General features: G+C 48.0%; 1 protein-coding gene across 2 annotated transcripts in view; it reads right to left on the reverse strand.

The window, feature by feature from the left end:
• The window catches only part of DPYSL2 (dihydropyrimidinase like 2), a 53,945-nt gene that overhangs the window by 26,012 nt on the left and 5,547 nt on the right, over positions 1 to 22,386 (reverse strand). Inside the window, exons 1-3 of one of the 2 annotated variants that reach the window (XM_048287259.1) lie at positions 16,430 to 16,825; positions 13,121 to 13,209; positions 11,670 to 11,854 (exon numbers count right to left, since the gene is read on the reverse strand). In XM_048287259.1, the coding sequence (XP_048143216.1) occupies positions 11,670 to 11,854; positions 13,121 to 13,209; positions 16,430 to 16,468 (313 nt within the window). In that variant the 5' untranslated portion in view covers positions 16,469 to 16,825. Of the gene's footprint in view, positions 1 to 11,669; positions 11,855 to 13,120; positions 13,210 to 16,429; positions 16,826 to 22,386 lie in introns of those variants that run through there. The other variant, XM_048287258.1, reaches the window with a different exon arrangement.

A 22,386-nucleotide genomic window follows, 5' to 3' on the forward strand; every position in this document is an offset into this window, starting at 1 on the left:
GTCAGGCCCTCAACTGACCCACAGAAGATTATCCCATAATCACAGACCTTATTTGATCCAGTGGCTTCAAATTCTCAGCTGGTGAAATATCACAATCCCTTCTATCTTTATGTATCATGACCCTTTTATGTGTCAAGGAATTGAGCTACCAAAAGCTGCCTCATCCAGTAACAAAGCTATTCCAAAGTCAAACCTTTCAGCAGCAAAAATTCTGATTTAAGTATTAAACCCCAATTTCCAGCTCAGCAGCCCTGCACCCATCCAGGCTAGAGAGACCTCAGCCCTTCTCTGAGCTCAAAATCCCAAATCAAGTCATCCAGAACAGCCTTACACCTCCTATCTTCTGATTCCATCCCAATTCTTCCTCTAAACCACACTCCGCATGGGTTTGATCTGGGAAAAGGAAAGACAGTGACAAAATTGCTTTGAAGGGAACTGCTCCATGGATCTGATGCACCTCAGCTGATGAGATATCAAATGAAGGATTTTCTTCACATCCTGGCTCTGGCAACCAGATTTTAGCTCTGTGTATTTGTTAGATTTATTCCCACAGTATTTTACTCTTGTTTCCCCCCCAAGAAAAGACACCGGAATAAAGAGATTATTCTGAAGAGTTACAGCCCTGCACAGAACAGCATTTATGGTGCTAATACAGCTACCCAAGGACTGTTCTCCTGTACATGCCTGCCAAACTCGTAGAAAAGGCAGTCTAAATGACATCACATGTTGTTTTCTGTCAGTTCAGATCCAGTTTATGAGACCTGATGCAGAGAAATCAGAAGCTGGACCAGGCTCAGAAGAATCAGACACATCCGTGCTCCACTGATTACATTTTCAGACTGCAACATTCTCTTATTCCCTCACTGATGTTATACAGATATTTCTCTTGTCCTTTTGGCTGATTACATCCAAAATACAATTAACAATTTGAGGCCAGCTGGACCCAAACATAAAGAATTCAACAATAATTAATAACCTTCCCCTGCAGCTGGAATGGCAGCATATTAAGGTCAGATCAAAAAAAAGGCTCCATCTCTTCCCAGTACAGGTTTATTGTGCATTTTTTGTATCTCAGGAGGTCACCATGGCGGGGGGGGGGGGGGACCAAGTTCAAAAGAGACATTTAAGTGGTTCCAAGATTTATTCTTTCTTTTAGGCATTACTCCACACTTGAAGGCCATGACAAGAGCACACAGGACTTCAAAGGCTTCCATATGAATTGGTCTGTAAACCTTGAGGGACTGGGATGGAGAAAAAACTCGGTTTGTAGCCATGGATTTCAAGTCAAGACAAAACACAGGAATTAACAACACATCCAAGGGGCAAGAGCTGGATCAGACACAGGAGGACAAAAGATCACTTGCCGTGAGCCAGCTCTGTCCCTCTCAGGTCACTGGAGATGTGTCCTGCCCCTCAGGCTTTTTCCACTCACTGGGAAGCTGGAACAGTTCTGGATTTGCATTGTTATCACCAAGTTTCGGCTCCTCGCTTCAATTTCATGGCCTGGACTTGTCTCAGGAGTGTTGCACATAAAGAGGAATGTGACTGCAGAATGCCAGTTTTTACAATGGAAATTCGTGATGGTTTTGAGAGGGCTTTGTGTGCTTGGGATTAGAAAAGTTGGGTTTTCTCCCCCTGCAAAAATAAACTAAATATGAAGACCTCTGATTCTATACAAGCACTTTTTATTACTACAGCTTGTGAGAGAAATGGGGAAAAGAAAAACCCTGTATTTGTCAAATAAACATCTCCCATGGCTGGATGAGGAGCAGACACTTCCTCTCCTCATGTCTGTGACAAGGTGACATCATGTTCTGAGGAAGAAGTTGTCACCCATCACCACCAAACCACTGCCACTTCTGCTACGACACCGGGAGTCCCCATCCTGTTCCCACTCAAACCACTGACAACTGTCACACACAGCTGCAGGCATGGAAGTGAGGGCTGAATCAGACCTAAACATTCTCGTGTTTATAGAGAAAATGTGCTGGGCTGTGGCGTGGAGGGGCAGCAGAACCTGTTTTCTACCAAAGGACAAAGATAAGAACCTGTTTTCTACCAAAGGACAGGGCTTGGAACAACCTGGAATAGTGGAAGGTGCCCTGCCCATGGCAGGGGGTGGAATAAGATGATCTTTTAGGTCCCTTCCAACCCAAACCATTCTGATTCTCTAAGAAAAGCACTTAAAAGCAGCTCTTCAAACATAAGAATAAGATAAGATAATTCAAACAGCAATTTCCTGACCGCACCTGCCCATCTGCAGGTGTCCTCTCCACTTTGTGGCACTGATACTGCCTGCAAATTAGCTCTTGTGCTTGCTGAAACCATTAACCTGTAGGAGGTCCTAACTAGATTATCCCCAGTTTAAACAGAGACTCCTATGGCATGTTCCCCAGCTGCTGAACTTCCTCCTCCAGCTTTGAGCCAGCCCAGCCTGGCCTCACAAGCTGTCTGGTGTCTTCCTATATCTGTGAACAATCCAAGGTTTGGGGCACAAAGCACCACTCCTGGGCCCACCCAAAGAGAGACACCCAGCCTGTGGCAAACTGGTTTGGGAAACTCCTACACACAAGATCTGACTTTTGTTTTTTCCATGCACCCAGTTTTTAGGGGCAACCGTTGCTTTCTACACCTCAGCTTAATTTCCTGTCTCAAACATGGTATTAGAAGGAAACTCTTTACTGTAAGGGTGGGGAGACCCTGGCACAAGGACAGGCTGGACAGGGCTTGGAGCAACCTGGGATAGTGGGAGCTGTCCCCGCCCATGGCAGGGGGTGGGACTGGATGGGGTTTAAGGTCCCTTCCAACCCAAACCATTCTGGGATTCCAGGAACAGCTGGAATTGCCCCTGGATCTGAGCAGGATGGCTCAGTGGGAGTTGTTCCATACAGTTGCCACCCTTCCCTTTATTATAGAGTGCTTGTATGGCAGAAGGACTGACTGGTTCAGAGACCTGAACTCTGGTCCTGGTTCCATGGCCTTATTCTACTTCTAAGAACACCCTGCACATCTACATTTTTCTCAGCTGTGCTATGAAGACTTTCCAAAACTTTTTCCATTCACGGTGGGAAAACAGCCTCTGCCCATCAGGCTGAAAAGTCCTTTGTAAAGCCCATCAGTAGCTGAACTCTTCTCTTGGGACACTGATACTAATCCCGAGAAATCTAATCTGAAGTAAAGAAAAGCCTGCTGGGAAGTATCATTAACTGACACCCACTCCAGAAAGAGAGATTTTTTTAAGCAATATCGGGATATTGGAACAGAGATCCTGTAACACAGCCCCTGGCTGCTGAACTGGCCCTGCCTGGCTTTTCAAGGAGTCTGGAATCTTGCCAGTCCCATGAAGAACCCCAGTTTGGGAGCACAAACCCCTCAGTGTGTTGTAGCTTGGGAGCTTCCCCCCTTCTCTGCACCAACTCAGTGCCGTGCCATAATTTGGGAGGGTTCTCCAGGAACTCCTTCCCAGCTCCTGCTGCCTGGAGGCTGCACCAGGGAACTTCATTCATATGTAAAACACCACCAGTGAGTCCCCTAGATTCCAAAAATATCCACGCTGCACATATGTAGCTGCTTCTAGGGACAAAAGCAATCTGGTGCAAACACACCCAGAGAAGTGGCCGAAAGGGAAGCTTCCAGAAGCTGAGCCCTTTCTGGTGGGCTCTGAAAACCAACCAAAGCATTTCCCAGTTAATATTCGTATGTGAAGTCAAAAAGTTCCTTCTGATACTTAGAATAGGAAGCCAAAACCACTTTCCTCAGGATCTGCAGATGACAAGTGGGAGGGACAGGGATTATCTCCTTGCTTCGTGTTGCCCACATCAGCTTCTCAGACAGCTCTTCATAAAAATAATCACTTTTTACTTATGATATGAGGCTCTAGGTGAGCTTAATTAATTTGAATTAAAGCCATAACCCCTCAGCAACAAAGCCACCTCCCATTATGGACAGCCAGCAACCAGCACGGAGAAATGGAATGACATTCCCATTGTTGCAAAGGCGGTACCAACACCAACTGCAGTGAACCAAGGGGGGAAAAAGAGTTCTCCCAGAAGCCTTAACTCCTAAATGTCCACCCCTGCGTTCCCTGCAAATGCACAGGGCTTCCATGGGAGTGAGGGCTGTGAAAAGATGCAAGCACAGCCCCAAGCTGGTAACAACTGGCAGCTCCTGAGTGTGACAGAAGTGTGCCAGACAGGAGGAGCTCATTTGTATTCCTCAAACATTTCTCCCTCTCACCAGAAAGATTAAAAAAAAAAAAAAAATCTGGTTTCTAAGAAACAGATGGGATCTATGAGCTCTGAAGGCACAGGGGCTGAAGGAAAGAGGGAAAAGAGGCTCTGCTGATCGAAGACATCAAATCCCATTCCACAGACAGCACTCCAAATCCATCCCGACTGGGGAATCCTGCAGTTGGTTTTAGCCTTTGCTTCTTTCAGGCTCCACTTGCATTCCTCCCATGGCACATGGAGCTAATTCCCAACGTGGAGAGCTGAAAGGTCCTGCCTGACCAGGGCATTTTCTGCTGAGTCAAGCTCACAGGAAGGCAAAAGCAGCCAAGGGGTTGAACACTGGTAGGGAGACAAAAATTCCCTGCTCAGAAAAACAGGCAGAGAAAAGAGCTGGAGGCACTATTTTCTGCTGCTTCTTTGAAGACCTTGTCAAGGCTTGAAGGTGATTAATATACTTTATCTAGCAAGGTTTAACACACATGCCCTGAAAACCTATCACAGGCAGCTAATGATGTTATATGAAGGGAGGTGAATAATTTAGTTTTAAAGATTTTTTTTTCCATCCACAGCAGACCTGGAGGAGCCAGTTTTTACAACTGCACCCTTGAAAACATCATGTACATTTTCCACTGATGTAAGTGGCTGGGTGAGACACAGCACATCAGAGAGATCCACTGGCTCTTTACTTCTCTTTTGTGTCATCTCTAAGGCCTGGAACTTGGGGATGGGAGCACTGGACACAGAAAGCAAGAATTTGGGGATTTTGGGGACTTTTAACAAGGGCATGTAGTCATAGGACAAGGGAGGTAGCCTTAAGCTGAAGGAAGGCAGGTTTAAATGAGATATTAGGAAGAAATTCTTTATTATAAGGGTGGTGAGGCCCTGGCTCAGGTTCCCCATCCCTGGAAGTGTTTAAGGACAGGCTGGACAGGGCTTGGAACAACCTGGGATAGTGGAAGGTGCCCTGCCCACGGCAGAGGTTGGAACAAGATGATCTTTAAGGTCCCTTCCAACCCAAACCATTCTGATTCTCTAAGAAAAGCACTTAAAAGCAGCTCTTCAAACAAAAGAACTCTTCCCCACACAGTGGGAAAGCAGCACCTCTGAGCCCCAGCATTAAACAGAGTAAGAGGCATTAAGTGCTATTGCATCAACAGACAACATGGGTTAATTTCTCCTGAAATAAATCCCGCTTTTTGGACGCACGGAAAAATATAGGTCAGCCACATCTGCACTGTCAGAGCTGCTGCCACTCCAGCACTCGTGTGTTCAGAACTAAACCAGGCTCCAGCACGTGTGGAATTGCCTCCATCCCCTCCTTCCTGCACAGGGAGGGGCTGGAGCAGAATGGGGCAAAACAGAGAAAGGGACCCCTCGCCTGCTCTTTAAAAAATCCGTGCTGCCAAGAGGCAGAAGGATGGCAGAGGAGGCAGAAGGATGGCAGAGGAACAAGGGGCAGGATCCCCAGCAGCTCTGGGGAAGGAAAAGGTGGGAAAATCAAGAAAAATCTCCTGATTGACTCAAAAACAAGCCAGGCTGGACTGCAGAGGTTTCACAGGGCTCCAGCCCAACACCAGGGCCAGTGATTTCACCTTTCAGCACTGAGGCAGGACGATGGCCCAGCTGAGTATGTGACAGCCAGGGTTAAACACCTCACCACCCCACAGACCTCCTGCATCACCCCAGGCACAGCCACCCAGCTCCCGAGTCCTTGTGTGCTCCTCACAGGGCCCTGCTCCTCACAGGAGCCTGTTCTCCCAGCACAGAGAGGTGGCAAACAATAGCTGCAGCCCAAAGGGTCAAAAAAACCCCCCTCAGAACACACAGAAACACACAACACATCTGAGGTCTGCACAGCTGTTTCCTCCTGTGCTCTCTGGCAAGGGACATCAAGGGCTTGGCAGATCCCTGTGAGCCCCTGCTGGAATCCCCAGCAGAACAATGGGGGATCCCATCCAGCACTGCTGGGATGCTGGGAGCAGAGCAAGCCCCAGGACACAGGCTGCACAACCCGCTGCAGGCAGAGCCTAATGGACTTAGAGGGGTTTAAAAGCTCGGGAAGAGGAGCTCACACCAGGGAACTGCCCAGCTCTGCTTACAGCCCCACTTTCTCATTAAGGATTTTAAGCCTGCCCTGAATGTAAGGCACAAACACAGCAGCAGGAAGCTGGGAGCTGGTGAAGCAAAGAGATTTAGAGTGAATCAGGGCCAAGGCTGGTTTTGGGGGTGTAAAAAGGACCAAAGGAAGCTGGGGAGAGGAGGGACAGGGCAGGAGGGACTCTGCACTCCTGCGTGGTGATGCCACTATTCCAGTCACAGAGAGCCAGGATTCCCACCCAGAGAAATCCCCAATAATCTGTGGACATTCTCACTGCGTTTCTAGAGAATTAAACACTTCTTTGGGGCAGAAGAACCACTGCCAGGAAGAGAAACAAGCTCCAGAGCCAGGGCAGCCTGTCTGCAGGGCTGGTCCCAGCACACAGTTCCTCTTTCATCTCTGGGTGCAAAGAGAAACAAAACGGGCTGGTTCCTGTGGAACAATGCAGTGCTGTGTACACACAGCCAGGGACTTGGGGAGACACTGCAGCTCTGTGGTCGCTGCTCTTGGATGCAAAACACTTGGTTTTATAATTCCAGCTCAGCCACAAGTCCCTGCCTGATCACTGCTGTCACCTCCTTCTGTCTCTGCTTCCCTCCTCCTCCTTTCATCATTTACACTCTAGACCAGCACAGGACTAACCCTGATAATATAAAATAAATGCACCCAGTCAGGTAGAATATGATCTGATCTCCACTGGTGGGTTTTAATACCACCCCACACCCTCACCTTGTCTAAAGCCCACTTTAAGCTGAGACTATCAGAGACTCTGATCTCCTTTGGGGCAGCTCCATTCTCTGTCACACTCAGATCAAAAACCAAGAGGAAAGGAATCATTTCTGACTGGAAACATCTCCTTCCAGCAAGGAGGTGATATTCAGGATGACCTGGGAGACCTGGTGTCACCTCACTGTGAGTTTGATTGGGGCTGGGCAGCTCAAATCCCTGCAATGCTGCCCACGGGAGCTCTTTAATAGCAGGGTCAGGAATTAGGGAGCCAACAGCAGCCCATGTGAAGCTCCCCTTCATCTCCTGAACCTCCCAAGATACACAGGCTTCCCTCCCCAGCCTTCCCTCCCCATGTCATTAGGATAACTGCTGCTCGAGTTCAAAAGGCTGCTGGCTTCCAAGCCACCAGGCCAGAAAAAGCTATAATTTCTCTCACTGTAATTTCTCTCTTTGATTACAACAGTGGTTGACTGAGTCAACAGAGGCAATGTCAGCCAGAGATTTCACCCAAGGACAGCAGATACCAGGGAAGAAGCAGAGTCTGGGAGGAGGGGCTCAAATGTGTGCGGAAGCAGGCCTGGATGGATGAAGTTCTCACTGGGACATTAAACAGGCTTGGGGATCAGAGAGCCAGTAAATACACAGAGCTTAACTTCTTCAACCCTCCTGCAGGGCTGGCAGCAGAGAGAGGCAATCCTGCCCCTGCTCACATCAGGGGGAGTTTTTCCACTGAGTTTGATGGGGATTTCACTCATCACAGTTAATCAGCAACCAAACCATCACCGGGCTCCGAGAGGCCACTCCGTTCCTAGCAGGGATTCTTCCCCCTCTAACAGCTCCAGGGACTGGGTTATACCCTGGGGTATTAACCTAGCTCAAGTTGGGAAAAATAGGGTGTCTTGTGCAGGCATTGGACTTTGATGATCCTTGGGGGTCCCTTCCAACTCAGGATATTCTGTGATTCTATGAAAAACGCCATTTTTAGCTCACCAAAATTTTAGCCTCTTGTAAAGGGCAACTTCAGACAGTGCCCTTTTCCAAAACTCTGGGAGGACTGTTCTCTGTGCACGGAATACAGGGGAGTTTAGGGAAGCGACCAGAAGAGGTTGGAGCACATCTAATACTCCTCTCTCCTTCAAAATTCTCTGTGGAGTGTTCTGGAATTCTCCTTTCAACTTAATGCCCAAACACTGCATTCTGACATTTCAAAAGGGCGAGAATCCAAGTTTTTTTCCTGGAGCAACGTTATCCTAAAACCCACAGGGAGGGCTGTTCAGCTGACATACCCACACCAACACTGCTTTACGGTGGGGACAGAGAAAAGGACCATGCAAATTGTCACTGCAGAAAAACAAAGATATCACAGTACGTAATTTCAGGCAAAACCAACTCTGTTTGTTCCTCTGCTAGCAAAGTCAGCTGGAGCCTTTGGCACTGCAGAAGGGAGAGACAGAAGGATCATAGCTGGAATTCCTGCTCAGATGGCCTCAGGGGAGCCAGCAGAAAAATAAATCAGCCCTAACTCCTGAGTGGAGCAACCTAAGGAGGGCTCAGGAAAGCAAGCGACAGAGAGACAAAAGAGCAGGTTTGGACCATCACCCCCAGCCCCTTTTTCCTGATGGGCTGGGAAGCCCTGGAATGGAACTACATCTGTTTCCCACCAGGATAAATCTCCCCTGGTGCCACAAAAACCCCACAATTGCTCCATTTGACAGCAGGACCCATCTGATTCCCCCCGTGATGCTGCAGGGATGAATTCAGAGGGGAGCAAGCAAATGAGGACAGGGCTTGGAAACAGTAGGTTACATGCCTGTGCTTCCCTTGGATGTGTCTGCCATGAGAATTAAAGGAGCAACATTGAATTTGATCTGAGCTGAAAATGAGGTTCACCAAAGCAGATCCCCCAGGTGAATTCCTGGCACTGCAGGTCGATGCCAAAACTCACCAAAGCCAGAATTTCACCCACAATTTTTATAAACCAACCATCAGGGGAAACGTATCCAAGGTTCTTGTTTCGATTTCACTGAAAACTGTGTGTAAAACAAGTATTTCCCTACAACAATTGTAAAGTAAACAGCCTTAAAATGCCCTCCTGCACAAAAATGTGAAACAAATTGAAGCATGAAGCTGAGGAAGCTGTTTTGTGTGCCCAAAGTGAGGGTTATGCACAAAGCAGAGAAACAGATGGAGTAAAGGTATTTGTAAATCAACCACACAAAGTTTGCTTAAAGCACTAATGAGGAAATTGGGTGGTTTTTTCCACAAATCTCACATCCAAAAAGAAGTGCTTTTTCCTAAAAAAGACTGAAGAACAAAGACATACAAGTCCACAGGAGGATCAGATTGAAAAATCCCAGCATTTAAAATATACAGTGAGATAAGAGTGTCATTTTCAGGCTGCAATTTGTGATACCATTAATCCAGTTCACTAAATATTGCCCCATTTATCGTAAGAAAAAACAATGCTGCTATCCACCACAACTCCCACCTGCTGTGGGGAAGCCCAAGGGCCACCCACCAAGAGAGTGTTCACCAGGGCTTCACTGTGGAAAAACTTTTGCAAATGCTGTAATTTTGCTCAGAGGAACAGCTGAGCTGACACAGGGCAGAGGCTCCAAAGCTTTGAAGTCTACTCTGGATCATTCATCCTGCTTTCCACTGCTCCAGTTGCAGATTCCCGCCCAATCAGAAATGCTTCTCCATCACCCAATTAGTCCTTGCTGCAGTCACAGGAAGATTTTTTTTGTTGTTCAGAGATGATTTTGTATTTTGGTGTCTTAATCTGAGATACTTAGGATGGTCAAGTTTAATCACCAGCCTCCTCTGAATGGTTTGCCCATGGTCATAATCCAAATTATGCTCATTTTCACAGCTGTAAAAGGAGAAACTGTAAAATGGGGGATTCTCCTCCCACCTCCCTAACTCAGAAAAGTGGTATCTCACCATTAGTGAGATATTCAGGTACTACAGCCATGAAGGCAATAAATATTTACACACATAAAGCATTTCTGAAACAGGAGGCTCTGCAGAGGTAAAATTAGGCAACCAAAGTAAAGGGCTACTCCAGAAAAAATTTTGCCAAAGCAATTTCTGCTTTCAAGAAGTGCCACTGAGGGGAATAGTGCTGCTGGAAGGTCACATGCAGATGACAGAGAATGTTATTTTGATCTAATTCGACTTAACAAGGAAGAACAAAACAATAATTTGTGTGAACCAGGTGTACTCCTAATGAAGGAACAACCAACAAAACGAAGTCAATGAACTGAGGCTGAAAATAAAAAACCATTTCAGTGCTATTGATTCAAAGTGACAGCAAAGATTTGAAGGAGAAGTGGGTATTAGTGTGCACAAAGGCACCATCCACAGCCACATCCCCGGTGTGTGTGAGCTTATCTTCAGCCACAAACCTCACAGCCTGAAGTGATAATGTTATGAAAAGTAATTTCCCAGGTAATTTTAAGATTGTTTCTTTGAAGCATCAGACCAAGACATAACCTCCAGCCTCCTGTCAATCAATCCAAGTCCACCCACCAGGCCAGGGATCAAGGACTGCTCACAACCAAGCTCTGGGAGATGAGGATGTTCCAGTCCGTGCGGAGCTTGGTTTGAACTGAGGAGAGTTAAGCTGGTTCCTGGCTGTGCCTAAGATCTCTTTATATCCATGAACTGGACAATAGACACTAATACCTGTTCTGAACCAGATTCTTTTATTCCTCTGTGCCTGAACTCCCCTCCTGTGGAATGGCAGCACCTCAGAGTACATGAAAGACTGCGAGATGCTCAGATTTTGGATCACTTCACACCTTTATCCCTCATTCCCACATGCAGCAACAGAGCCTGGGACACCGTGGTAGAGTTTTACACCTGATCAGCTGCTCTGCAACAGAAGGGTTTGGTTTTTTTCCTCTGGCTCAAACAAGGTTACCAACAATGACTTGCTTGTGGAGTTTTAAGATCCAGTGGCTAACACAAGCAGGGACAGATAGCCTGGAAGCCATTCCTGAGGTGTTTTAGAGGCAGAAGGGAACACCAGGCATGTCTGATCCTGCTGTCAGCACAACAGTCAGTCAGTCTGTCTGTTTTATTTTGAGGTATTTTCACTTTCCAATTCCTCTCTTTCTCCAGAGGAGGAGATGAGTACAAACAGAGCTACGTTAACAAAAATCCTGGTGCTAAAGCTGAAGTGGGCATGTGCAGATCCTGAAATAAGTGGCTCAGTTTTCAAAGACACACAGAACACTGGCATCAGGCTTCTGGGTGTGAGAAATACAATGGACATCTTTCCACAGACAAGGGACCAAAGCACAGGAATGTGGGGGATCTGCTCCTCGCTCTGGAGCCAGAGGTCACAGTAACACTGGTTCCAGCACAAGCAGACCCAAAAACCTGCTGAAGTCACATCACCAGCAAGGGAAGACAAGTGAAACGAGTGACAACTGCAAGATGGGGAAATCCTGGGGTCCTGCTTTTCCACCCTTATTCCCACAAGCTTTCCCCAGCAACCTGGCCAGACATCACCCACTGGTCCAGAACAAGGTGACTCCCACAGCTCCTGTTCTTATCGGGGAAATAGAAAAGCCCAGCTTTGCTGGAAGAGGAAAGCAGGCACTTACTGATCATGGTGGTGCCGCCAGCCAGTGCAGCCTTGGTCCCCTGGAAGAAATCATCAGCAGATGTCATCCCCTGCTCTGGCATCTGGAACCGGGTGTGGACGTCGATCCCGCCAGGAATCACCATCCTGCCATGGGCCTCGATGGTTTTCACTCCCCCTGGCACAATCAGGTTCTCCCCTATTTGCCTGGGGAAAGAGGTTTCAAGGAGCAGGTCAGGCACACCCAGGTGAGCAGCATGTAAACAAACACCCCAGTGCTACTTAGCCTGGCTGCAGTTGTCTTTTTCCATATAAAGCAGGGCACAGGATCAGCACACACAGGGCTGAGGGTGTTTCATTCTTCCCCTGGAAGCAGTTGCATAACAGCGAGTGAAGCATGCAATTCCTTCAGGATTTTGGGGCAATATTAAAGGAAGGAAAAGACAGAGCCCCTCCAGAAGGGGCTGTGCAGGTCATGGACGATCACTGCACCAAACACAGCTTTACTGGGGCTTTTTTTAACTGGCAGCTCAACACTTTGATTCAAGCTCTCTAACAGCAATTTCGATGTTACCATTGGTTTGGGAGCACTGAAGAGTTTTTGCTTCTATATTTTCTACCTTCCTCTCATGTGTAAGTATTACAGAATCCCTGCACAAACATAAATTCAAGCAGATATTGGTTACCAAATTCCTGGTGAGACCCTCAGAGGTCTCTCCAGTCCAGCTCTTCACAGACCTATTTTTAGCAGTGCAGTAGTGGATGACACACTGCAATTAATTAGCTGTCTCTGGCTGGCTCCTTTAACTTCTAACCTTGATTAAAAAAGCACATGTGCTGGCTGTTTAGCCAGAACAGGAAAATTCCTTGTTTGTAACCTCCGTCTTGTCCATTTTTTCCTAAGAGTAATTTTCCAAAGAAATCTGTAACACATTTAATGTGCCAGGAACGCATGTTTCAGGCCTGAAAACACAGAAAGAGGTCTGAACCTCTTCCACTACAGGGTCATTTTTAACTTGAAGAAGGAGGGCTGGAGTGATCCTTGCATCACAGACCGAGAGAAGTCAGCACTGCAAGAGACTTCCAGAGGTCACCTAAGTCCAGCCTCCAAGCCTAAAAGAGAATTAACTGTGTTAGGATGCTGAACTCTGGATTCAAAATATCTGAAGTCATAACTCAGTGAAATGTTACAGCACAGATAACTTCAAACACATGTGTCATCTCAGCATGGGGCTGCTCACATGGCTAAAATTAAGTGCATGTAAGTACCTCCTTGGAGCCAGTGAGGTTTCGGCCCAGTTGTTTATTTAATTCAACACCCTGCTTTTAAAGCTCCTTCATTAAACACCACGACAGAGGTGGAAATATTAATTTTTCATTGCAATTTAATAGAGCTCTCTGAGATTAAACTACTCCAGCCAATCTGCAGTGCATTTCCATGCATCCCCAATCCCACCATGAGGCTTCACTTACTTTATCAACCCGTCCTCCATGTAAATGTCTGCATAGAAGGACTGGTCATCATTAACTATTTTACCACCTTTGATCAAAAGACGATCACTCTGCAACAAAAGAAGCACAACACAAGACACAATTATTCAGTGGGAGAGCTGACAGTCTGCAGTGTCACTCCAGAGATGAAAGAGGATGGAAGGCAACAACCTCTGCATTATTCACCAGCCCACGTCAAAACACAAGTCAACTGCTGCACTTTCAACTGGAAAGATAAAATGTTTTATTTCATCTGGAAGGCCTTTCATCACACTGACGATCAAAAAAAAAATTCAAAAAAAAAAAATCAGAACGGGGAAGGAGGTGGGTTCCAGTGGTCTCGTCTGCTCTGGCAGCTTCACTCCTACCTGCAGCCTGCCACCATCATCTGCAGCAGCAGCAGCACTAAATAACACTTGGAGGGACGTGTTAGATCCACACCTCTTATTTTTTTCTGCCTTGGTTGTATGCAAAATTTCCTATATGCACCCACACAGTGGAGTCACTACTTGGCTCAACGTGAGTCAACTGCTGTCAGGAAAACGGCCCAAAAGTCTGTTGCCAGGGGTTACGCAACACAAACAAGCTCCTTTGGTCCAATTTAGTGATGTTTCGATGCAGAGGATCCTTTCCTTGCCTTTTCAGAGCACCACTGCAGAACCAGATGGAAATAAGCATGTATTTAGCAAATTAGGGTTAAGGGAAGGATTTACAAAATGGTTATTAAGATTTCCTGAAATTAGAAGACAGTTTGGCAGGAACAGGAAAGTAATTACAAAAAGGCAGCTATCAGGCAGCATGATTTCATCCCAGCCCAGGTTACAGCTTGCTTCTTCAAGATCTTAGGTCAAAAACAAATGTTGGTTTTCTTTTTTTTGCAGTACTCATAAACAAGAGTGAAACCCACTGCAGAGCTCCTGACTGGGAGGACAGTTAAAAGTGGCTGCTACATCCCCCTGGTTCCCTCATCCACACATCACAGATGCATTTTTACAGCAGATGAATATTTAAAGCAAAGCACATACATGCTGTGAGTGTTTGGTTTAAACCACACCTTTGGCCCTCAGACATGCACTTGTACTTACTCTGATTCTTTTTTCCCTCCTCCTAAAAACGCCTTTGGAAGAGAACAAAGCCATACCAGCACAGCCAAAGGCTGGGGAAACCAAAAGCTGGACTTTTAACTCAGAGGTGCCATGGACTTACAGAAAAAAATATATATGAACTTATAGAAAAATACATGTAAAACAGTGACAGGGATGCTCAGGGCCCTGGTTTTGAGGTGCCAACTCCACTGGTCAACAAACAGAAGGAACAATCAGATGTTTTCCCAAATTCCTCATAATAAAGCTGAAGAGTTGGAGTACCCAATTCTCAACTGACACGGCTCTTTTAACACCAAATTCCACGAATTGCATCAGATACTGATTTATACCATAATACCCATCTTTTATATCACTGCTTAGCATCTAGGAGATGTGAAGTCCATCTCCCTCCTCCTTCTCCTTCCTCTTCCTGCTGCAATGGAGAACTCCCCCGGACAATGCCACCGATTTCAAATACAAAGAAACCCCCAAAATTTAAATTTAGGAGCTGCTGCAAATGCCAATAAGCCTGAGTGAATTAACGTGGGGTGTGAAAAACCCACTTGTCTTTCAATGCCAGCCTCTCCAGCAAACTGTCCTACATGTTTACCGTTTCCAGAAACACTGCAGTGTTGATACCCACCTCCAGTGCAGGCTCCTTGTGCCATTAAAAAGGGAAAGCCTGGTCATGGATGTGACCGACAGCCTGAGTCCTAACACACTGGGCATCAATTAGGGAAGAAGAAGGGAAAAAACATACATAAAGTGGCCACAAAAACGCAGCCTGGAGCATTTTAATGATGCTTCTGGCAGTAACCAGGGCTGCTGCTGGGCTCTTGAGAGGGCTCTGAGATCAGGGCGAATCCTTCTGCTCATCTCAACCACCTTGGAGACAAAAGCACACACAGCTCGCATCCCTTCGAGGGCCTGCCACCAAATCTGTGTCTATTCAGCAGCAAAATCAGGGCAGCCACACATCCATTATCCTCCTTCTTCCAGCATTAGCCTCGGTTGATAATTCCAGATTTGCACAACAGCAAATAGGAGCAAAATCTGATTTTTCCTACCCCCTTTGCAGGAGGATTGGGTGCACACAACATAAATCAGAGCGTTCAGCCAGAAGAAAAATGCGTCATGCTACTCCTGGGCCGTGACAGGGATACAGTAGGAACCTCCATCGCCCTTTAAACAGAGGCAGCTTTTTGAACTCCTTACCACTGGACTCTCGGAGCAAAACTGACCCTCCTTCGCAAAGAAAAATAATTTAAAAAAAAAAGGATGCTCCATTTATCAATAACCATTTTGCACATCCCCTGAATTCCTTAAGCACCGCAATTGTACAACCCAGCGACTCCTGCCCAAACCCGACACGTCAAAGCCCCGTTTCAGAGCTCCTTTTCCTGCCCCCGAGGATGAAGGGATGGGTGTGTCCGTGGGGATGGTGAGGAGCGGCTGCCAAGGATGAAAAACTCGTGTCAAAAAAAATAAGCAGCTCCAGCAGCCCGTTAGACGGGGATAACTTACGTAACCAAAAGTTGGTACCCTTGGACCTGCAATACCTGCCCTAAATCGGCTCCCACAACAAGGAGAGCGACGGAGGGGTTTATATAACGGCTCCTTCCCTGCTCCCCCAGGATCGCACCGAAACCTGCGCCTTGCCAGAAGCTTCCTGGCGAAGAAAAGGCGATCCTGGAAAATCCCCAGCGCCAGCCCGGCGGAGACTGGGGTCTCGGGCTTATCCCCCCCGCCCGGAGCCGCCCTTCGCCGGGCTGGGGCGGGCGGGGATGGAGCCCCCGGGCAGGCACCGAGCCCCTCCCAGGCACACAACGAGGGCTGGGAGAGCCCCCCGGGCACAGCCCGAGGGCAGGGACCCCTCCCAGGGCACAGCTCGAGGGCAGGGACCCCTCCCCGGGCACAGCCCGAGGGCGCCGAGCCCCCCGCGCGGGGGTCCCCGATGCTCTCCGGGGCCGGGGCTGCGCTGCCGCGGGGCGATGCCGCTGAATCCGCCTCCGGCCGGGGCTCAGCATCTCCCGGCTCTGCCGACCCCGGCCCCCCCGAGCCCCCCCGACGCTGCAGCACAGGAAGCGCCGCATTATCCCTGATCCCATTATCCTGCCCCAGCCCCGCATCGCTCCGGCACACAAAGGGCTCCATCCCCGCGCACCCCTCCCCCTTCCCCGCCGCTGTTTCCCTGCGCTCCACTCACCGTGATCCGCGGAATATTTTTCTTCCCCTGATAAGACATCTTGGGAAATCAACCCCCGATGTATTTATTCAATAATGTTATATATTTTTTAAAGAGAAGCGCGGCGGCTGCTGCACCGCTATTGTCTCCCGCGCAGCAACTGCTCCACGACCTCCCCTCCACCGGTGCGTAGATCAAAAAAAAAAAAAAAAAAAAAAAAAAAAAAATTATAATAAAACAGAATAAAAATAAATCCCCCGAGGCCAAATCACTGCGATCCCGGGGCAGGGTAGCGGGGGGGAGGGGGGGGGGGCGCGGCGCGGCGCGGCGCGGGAGGCGAACCGTGCTCTCCGCAATGGCAGGAACGGGAGAAGCAGCCAGCCCTGCGCGTTTCCCTTTCTTCCCTACGCCTGAAGCCCAGCCCGGCCCAGCCCCGGCAAAGCCCGGCCCAGCCCAGCCCAGCCAAGCCCGGCCCAGCCCCGAGCGGCGGCGGGGCGGGAGCTGCGCATGCGGCCCCGCCGCCCCCCGGCCCCGCCCGCCCGGCGCGCGGCGCCATTGGCTGAGCGCCCGCGGGGATGCAAATCAGCGGCGGCCTCCGCCCAATGGGAGAGCAGGGGACGCGCCGGAATGCAAATAAGGGGTGGGAGGGGCGCGCGCGCTCCCGGCGGCCAGGCGCGGGAGCGCGGATCGGGAGCACCGCGAGGCACCGGGATAGACAGGGAGAGATACATCGGGACAGACGGACCGGAATACATCGGGACACGCCAGGCACCGCCCACCCGGCCCCCCGCTCCCACCCAACCGCTTCCTGGAGGCCCCGAAGCTGCAGCGTTGGGCGGGGCAGCCGCGGGGCTCTGCGAAATGAGCACACCCCGTTTTATTCCCCGCCGGGGCTGCGAGATTCCCTGGGAGGAGCGGGAATGATCCCTCCATCCCTGGGGGTGCGGACACTCCCCTGTATCCACCGCCGGGGCTGCACCCCCGGGGGGAGAGGGGACGACCCCACTATTGCCGGGGGTGCGGGCACTCCCATGCATCCTCCGCTGAGGCTGCACCCCATCCCGGGAGGAGCGGGAACGCCCCCTCCATCCCTGGGGATGCGGACACCCCCATCCATGCCCTGCTGGAGCTGCGAGCCCCCCGGAGGAGCGAAAAGGACCTCCCTATTGCCGGGGTTGCGGACACCCCCATCCATCCCCCGCCGGGTCTGCAGCCCCCGGGAACGACCCCCCCCATTTCCGGGGCTGCGGACACCCCACCATCCGAGCCCCCCACCGGCAGAACGGAGGATGCCCGATGGGGAAGTCGCTGCTTTCGATCTTCTTTGTCCCACCCCACCCTTTCTGGCGCTCCCAGTTAGCTAACTGGGAGGAGGCGGGGGTGTGGAAATGAAGATTTGAAGCCGCTCCCGACGCTTTGGTTTCCTAGTCTGCCTTCTCTCACACCTCGTCCAGAAAATCCAGCCCGGATGCAAGCCCCAGAGACACCTCTGGTCACTAACCTGGAGCTTTAGTGCCAGGGAAATGTGGGCTCAGAACTACGCACGCGGGCGTGGGGATCCTCTCTGGTCCCTCGGGCCATTCCTTACTACTCCAGTGCTGCCAACTCTGTGTTCCATGTTTCAGTCACACTTGCAGTCTTAATTTCTCAGTCCCTGAACTCCATAAGCTGGTACTTCAAGGAAAGAAATGCATTAAATGGCATAAATATCTCCTCATTGTTTACAGTGCACTTGTCCCAGTGCAGGGAAGGGAGGTGGGATCCCTGGCCAGGCAGGTTCCTCTGACATCAGCTGTGCTGTGTGTGTACAACACATTTCTTGGAGAACTCGAAGCCATGAATTACCTTCGCAAATCAATTAACTCAATGCCACAAAATAACTTCTGCTTCAAGGTTATAACTGATAATTAACAACCAAAGACTTACCTTCTTCCCTCACTCATGAGGAATTCCACATCGCACAAACTGCAGCTTTGCCTGCCACGAAATTGTGATCTCTACATACCCAAACACACTGTGCAGAGCCAGTAAAGAAATGAAACCTTTGCTCTGGGAGAGCAATAAATCATTAAAAAGACAACATCTGTTCAAACAGACCCCTATCAGGACCTTTTATGTTCATTTCTTCACAGGAAGCTCTAAGGAAAATAGCGAAGGAGTTTTTCCTGGGTATAGGTAGGACATCACACAACACTTAAAGAGCTGATATGTGAATCAGTTAATATCCAATTAGCCACAAATGAAAAAGTGGCTCATTATGACAGTGGCAAAATGGTTAATTTCTCAGACTGTAGGGCTTTATTTTGATTTAATGATTAGAATAGACAACCCTAAATGAGTTATCCTGACCCTCTGATGTGTGCTGGAAGAAGTTTTGAAACCTCAGCATATTTTTGTTCAGAACATGGCAGCAAGAATCTACATCAGGTCTCTAAATTTAGACAGTGCAACTGTTCCTTTTCTTTCTCTTTGATGCTCGTTTTCCTCCTCGGTTTCGTATCTGAATGGTTCCATGTCTTTTTTTGCACGTAGCAGAGTACCAGAGAGGAATCACACACTGGCCAAGGGTTGGGAGCTGGCACCCAGGCCTTGGGCAGTGGATCACTAACACACCTAGAGCCCATCTCATCTGCCCAAACACAAGTATTGCAATTTTTTTTTTTTTTTATGAGGCTCCTTACTGCATGTGGGCTTAATTCAGAGCAGCAGTTCTTGAATGTTAATTATTCAATAATCATATATTCCATAACTTGGATCCAGCAGTGACTAGGGTCAGAAAGCAATAACCAATCTCCAGGTGACACTTAGCTTGTCTTTCTCATCACCTTGTTGCAAGAACCTAAGTAGTACAGAATGAAATAAATACAAAGATTCAAGGGCTGGAAAGCCACAGTTGTTGAAGAGGCAACATCTACAGAGCACCAAAACTTTAAAGCTTCCATGGTTTAGGACCCGAACTGAGCTCCCAAATGTGTCCTTTAGCAGCATTACACCACACCAATATGCCCCGATTTTCTTTGCTTTTAGCAATGAGCTAAAAGGTTGTCAAAATACGTAATTTAAAAATTAATGTAGTTGCAAACTGGCTTATTTAGCCTGCCTAAAGACAGGTGAGGAATGGAAATTGCCTGTTGTATAAACACACACGAGGGCAGGTGATCAGGAGGGGAGGAGAAGAGCTAAGGACAATGTTGGGATGAGAACAAGCGGGAAACAGTCTGGAATTACTGAGGTGCATCCTGCTCTTTTTGGACGGTTCTGATAGAGCTTGGAGCAATCTGGTCCAGTGGAAGGTGTCCCTGCCCATGGCAGAGGTTGGAACTGGATGAGCTTTAAGGTTCTTTCCAACCCAAACCATTCCATGATTCTCTAAGTAATTCCCTGGGAAAATCTCTAGTTTCTGCATAAATTCCCCCACAAGTTGAATGAAGAAAAGTAACTATGTATGAAATGTCAGGGGCAGGAGTTGGGTCCTTTGTTAAAAGAAGAGAATTGAACTTCCTCCTTAAATCCTGGCAGAGCTGGATCCAGCCCAGCTGCCCTACAGCAGTGCCAGGATATTGTGGGAAGTGACGGGATTCTGGATAATGCTGATGCACTTTGTCTTCCACAGGTCTACTAATGCACACAGGGGGCTGAGCAGGCTACAGTTAAAGGTGCCACATTAATGAGCACTGCCTAATCAATGCTAATAAAGGGAAGGACAAGAGTATCCCTGACCCATCCTCAGGCTTCAGATATTTGGGGGAAATATTGGCCAGGATCATCCTCAGCCATTCCTGCCCAGCTGCTGCAGCATTTCTTGTGAGGCTCTTGGCAGCAAAAACTTATTTCATGTTAAAGGAGCAAATACATGTCTAAATTTATATCCTGGAAAGGTCTGGAGGGAAAATGGCACCGGAATATGAGAATCTCTGTGCAGTGATAATCTATGCTAAAATCATCAAAATAAATCTATGCTGAAATAAATCAGCACAAGCATCAGTGGAAATCAACTTATACCAGCTCTGAATCTTAACTCACAGATTCTGTGAACTACCATAAAGCACTTGGCAAAGAATTTTATTCCCACTGTGGAGTTACTGAATGGTTGGGAAAAGAAGTATTAAAAAGATTTTCTTCCTCTGTGGAATTTTAGTGTAATGGCAACAAAGCCCACAGAATTTCTGCAACACCCAGTTGCTTTCACTCCAATACTTAAAGGTGTGTCCACAAGGGCATTTTGCCATGAAATTAAAAACCCTGCAAATGGAAGCATCCATTTTAAAACTTAATGAAAAGAGAGATCAGAGATGGATTTAAATAAACTGGGCCAAAAGAGCTTTTAGGAGTTCACCCATCAGGCCCTAATTTTCAGTCATGATCCTGCCAATGCTAATTGTTGCATCAGCTCCGACTCTCAACGATTTTGAAGGAGTTTTCCATGGATCCAGCAACCTCCTGCATCCTAGGAAGTGTTGGAAGGATTAAATCCAGGCTGATACATGGCAGGATGAGTTATATATCTGTCCTCCCCAAAAGATGGTGAAAGAACTGTCCATTATTAATCACTATAAATTAAATTACTGTTATACTTGACCACGGGCATCTCTTGTTTTATTATCTTACAGGAGAAAATTAAAATTAAGAAATGACCATGAGGGTCAAACATGTTACTATGAGGAGGTAAAAATCATAGAGCTTCTCAGAGAAACAGCCTGATTTTTTTTGCATACAGACTACACAGACTATTTTGTGAGGGGAAGATTCACTTTCTAGCCACACAAACAGGTCGATCAAAATGTACATTCGATCTGCAAATTAAAATTAACCTTCCAATTGATTTTGCTTCTTTTAATAGCCCGAGAACCCTTTAGGAGGTTCAAAAACATCATTTTAAGAAAGCTGTTAGTGTTGGAGTGTGTTTCTTAGAGGAAATGTCCTGAGCACCATGATATGAATTGTCCTTAAACAAGCCCAGCAGAGATAATTCCCCATCATGTACCCGGGAATGAGCCAGGCTCTCTTCAGGGTTCTAGACAGGGATTGCTCTGTCAGGGGTTGTACAATTCACAGAAAAAATGTGCTGTTCTCTCCAAACTGCTCACAGCCACATCCTGCCCTGACCTGCACTACAGCTAAATGCAGAACTTCTGGAACAAAGGCATGGGACATTCAGGCCTCGCTGTCACTGCCTCTCCCTTTCATCCTCTGGCACCTCCAGGCCTGTGGGAATCATGGGTAAGGGCTAAGAAATGCCTATTTTCAGTGATTTGCACAGTTTTTTACCATTATAATCCCTTTTCCTTCCCCAAAAACCTATAGGGCAAAGCATCAGGCTCTCAGCCACTGCTATCCCTGCTTGTGCCAGCCAGCTTTGCCTTCCTCTGAGATGGAGGATGATCATGACTCAGGGAAAAAATGGAATTTTGACCTCTCTTCTCCCACCCTGAGATTCATTCCTGCACTCTGGTAGGGGATCACAGAACAGGACATTGATAATCACACACAAATGCAAAGAGGTTTGGGTTTGGGTGGTTTCCTGCTCCCAAATGCTTTTAAGCTAAGAGAGTTCATGAGAACACCCACCCCCAACCCCATCTGAGCTTTGCTGACAACGTCATTTCCCAACTTTACAACAACATCCCAGCAGATACACCCAGACTTGATGTGCCACAAGACAGATGGGTGCTACAGGGAGTCAAAGCCCTGCAGGTAAAAGACTTCAGGCAGACCCTAAATGACTGCCCAGCACCTACTAACCAGATGGGGCCTGTTAAATGATGGCCAGGGCGGTGATGTAAGGGCGGCACACCAAACTGCCACTCCCATGTGCCAGGAATTGCATTTATGCCTTAGGGTAAAACCTGTATCAGCTCTAAGCTGAGCAGGGAGTCCTGGCTCCAAGTGTTTAAATTTTCCCCTCAAATCTTTGACCCAGATAATACATTGGCCCTGTATCAAGGCCCCTTGCTCATTCCTGCATGAAAATGTGGTAT

This window comes from Corvus hawaiiensis, chromosome 27, assembly GCF_020740725.1.
Source record: "Corvus hawaiiensis isolate bCorHaw1 chromosome 27, bCorHaw1.pri.cur, whole genome shotgun sequence".
Classification (NCBI taxonomy): Eukaryota; Metazoa; Chordata; class Aves; order Passeriformes; family Corvidae; genus Corvus; species Corvus hawaiiensis.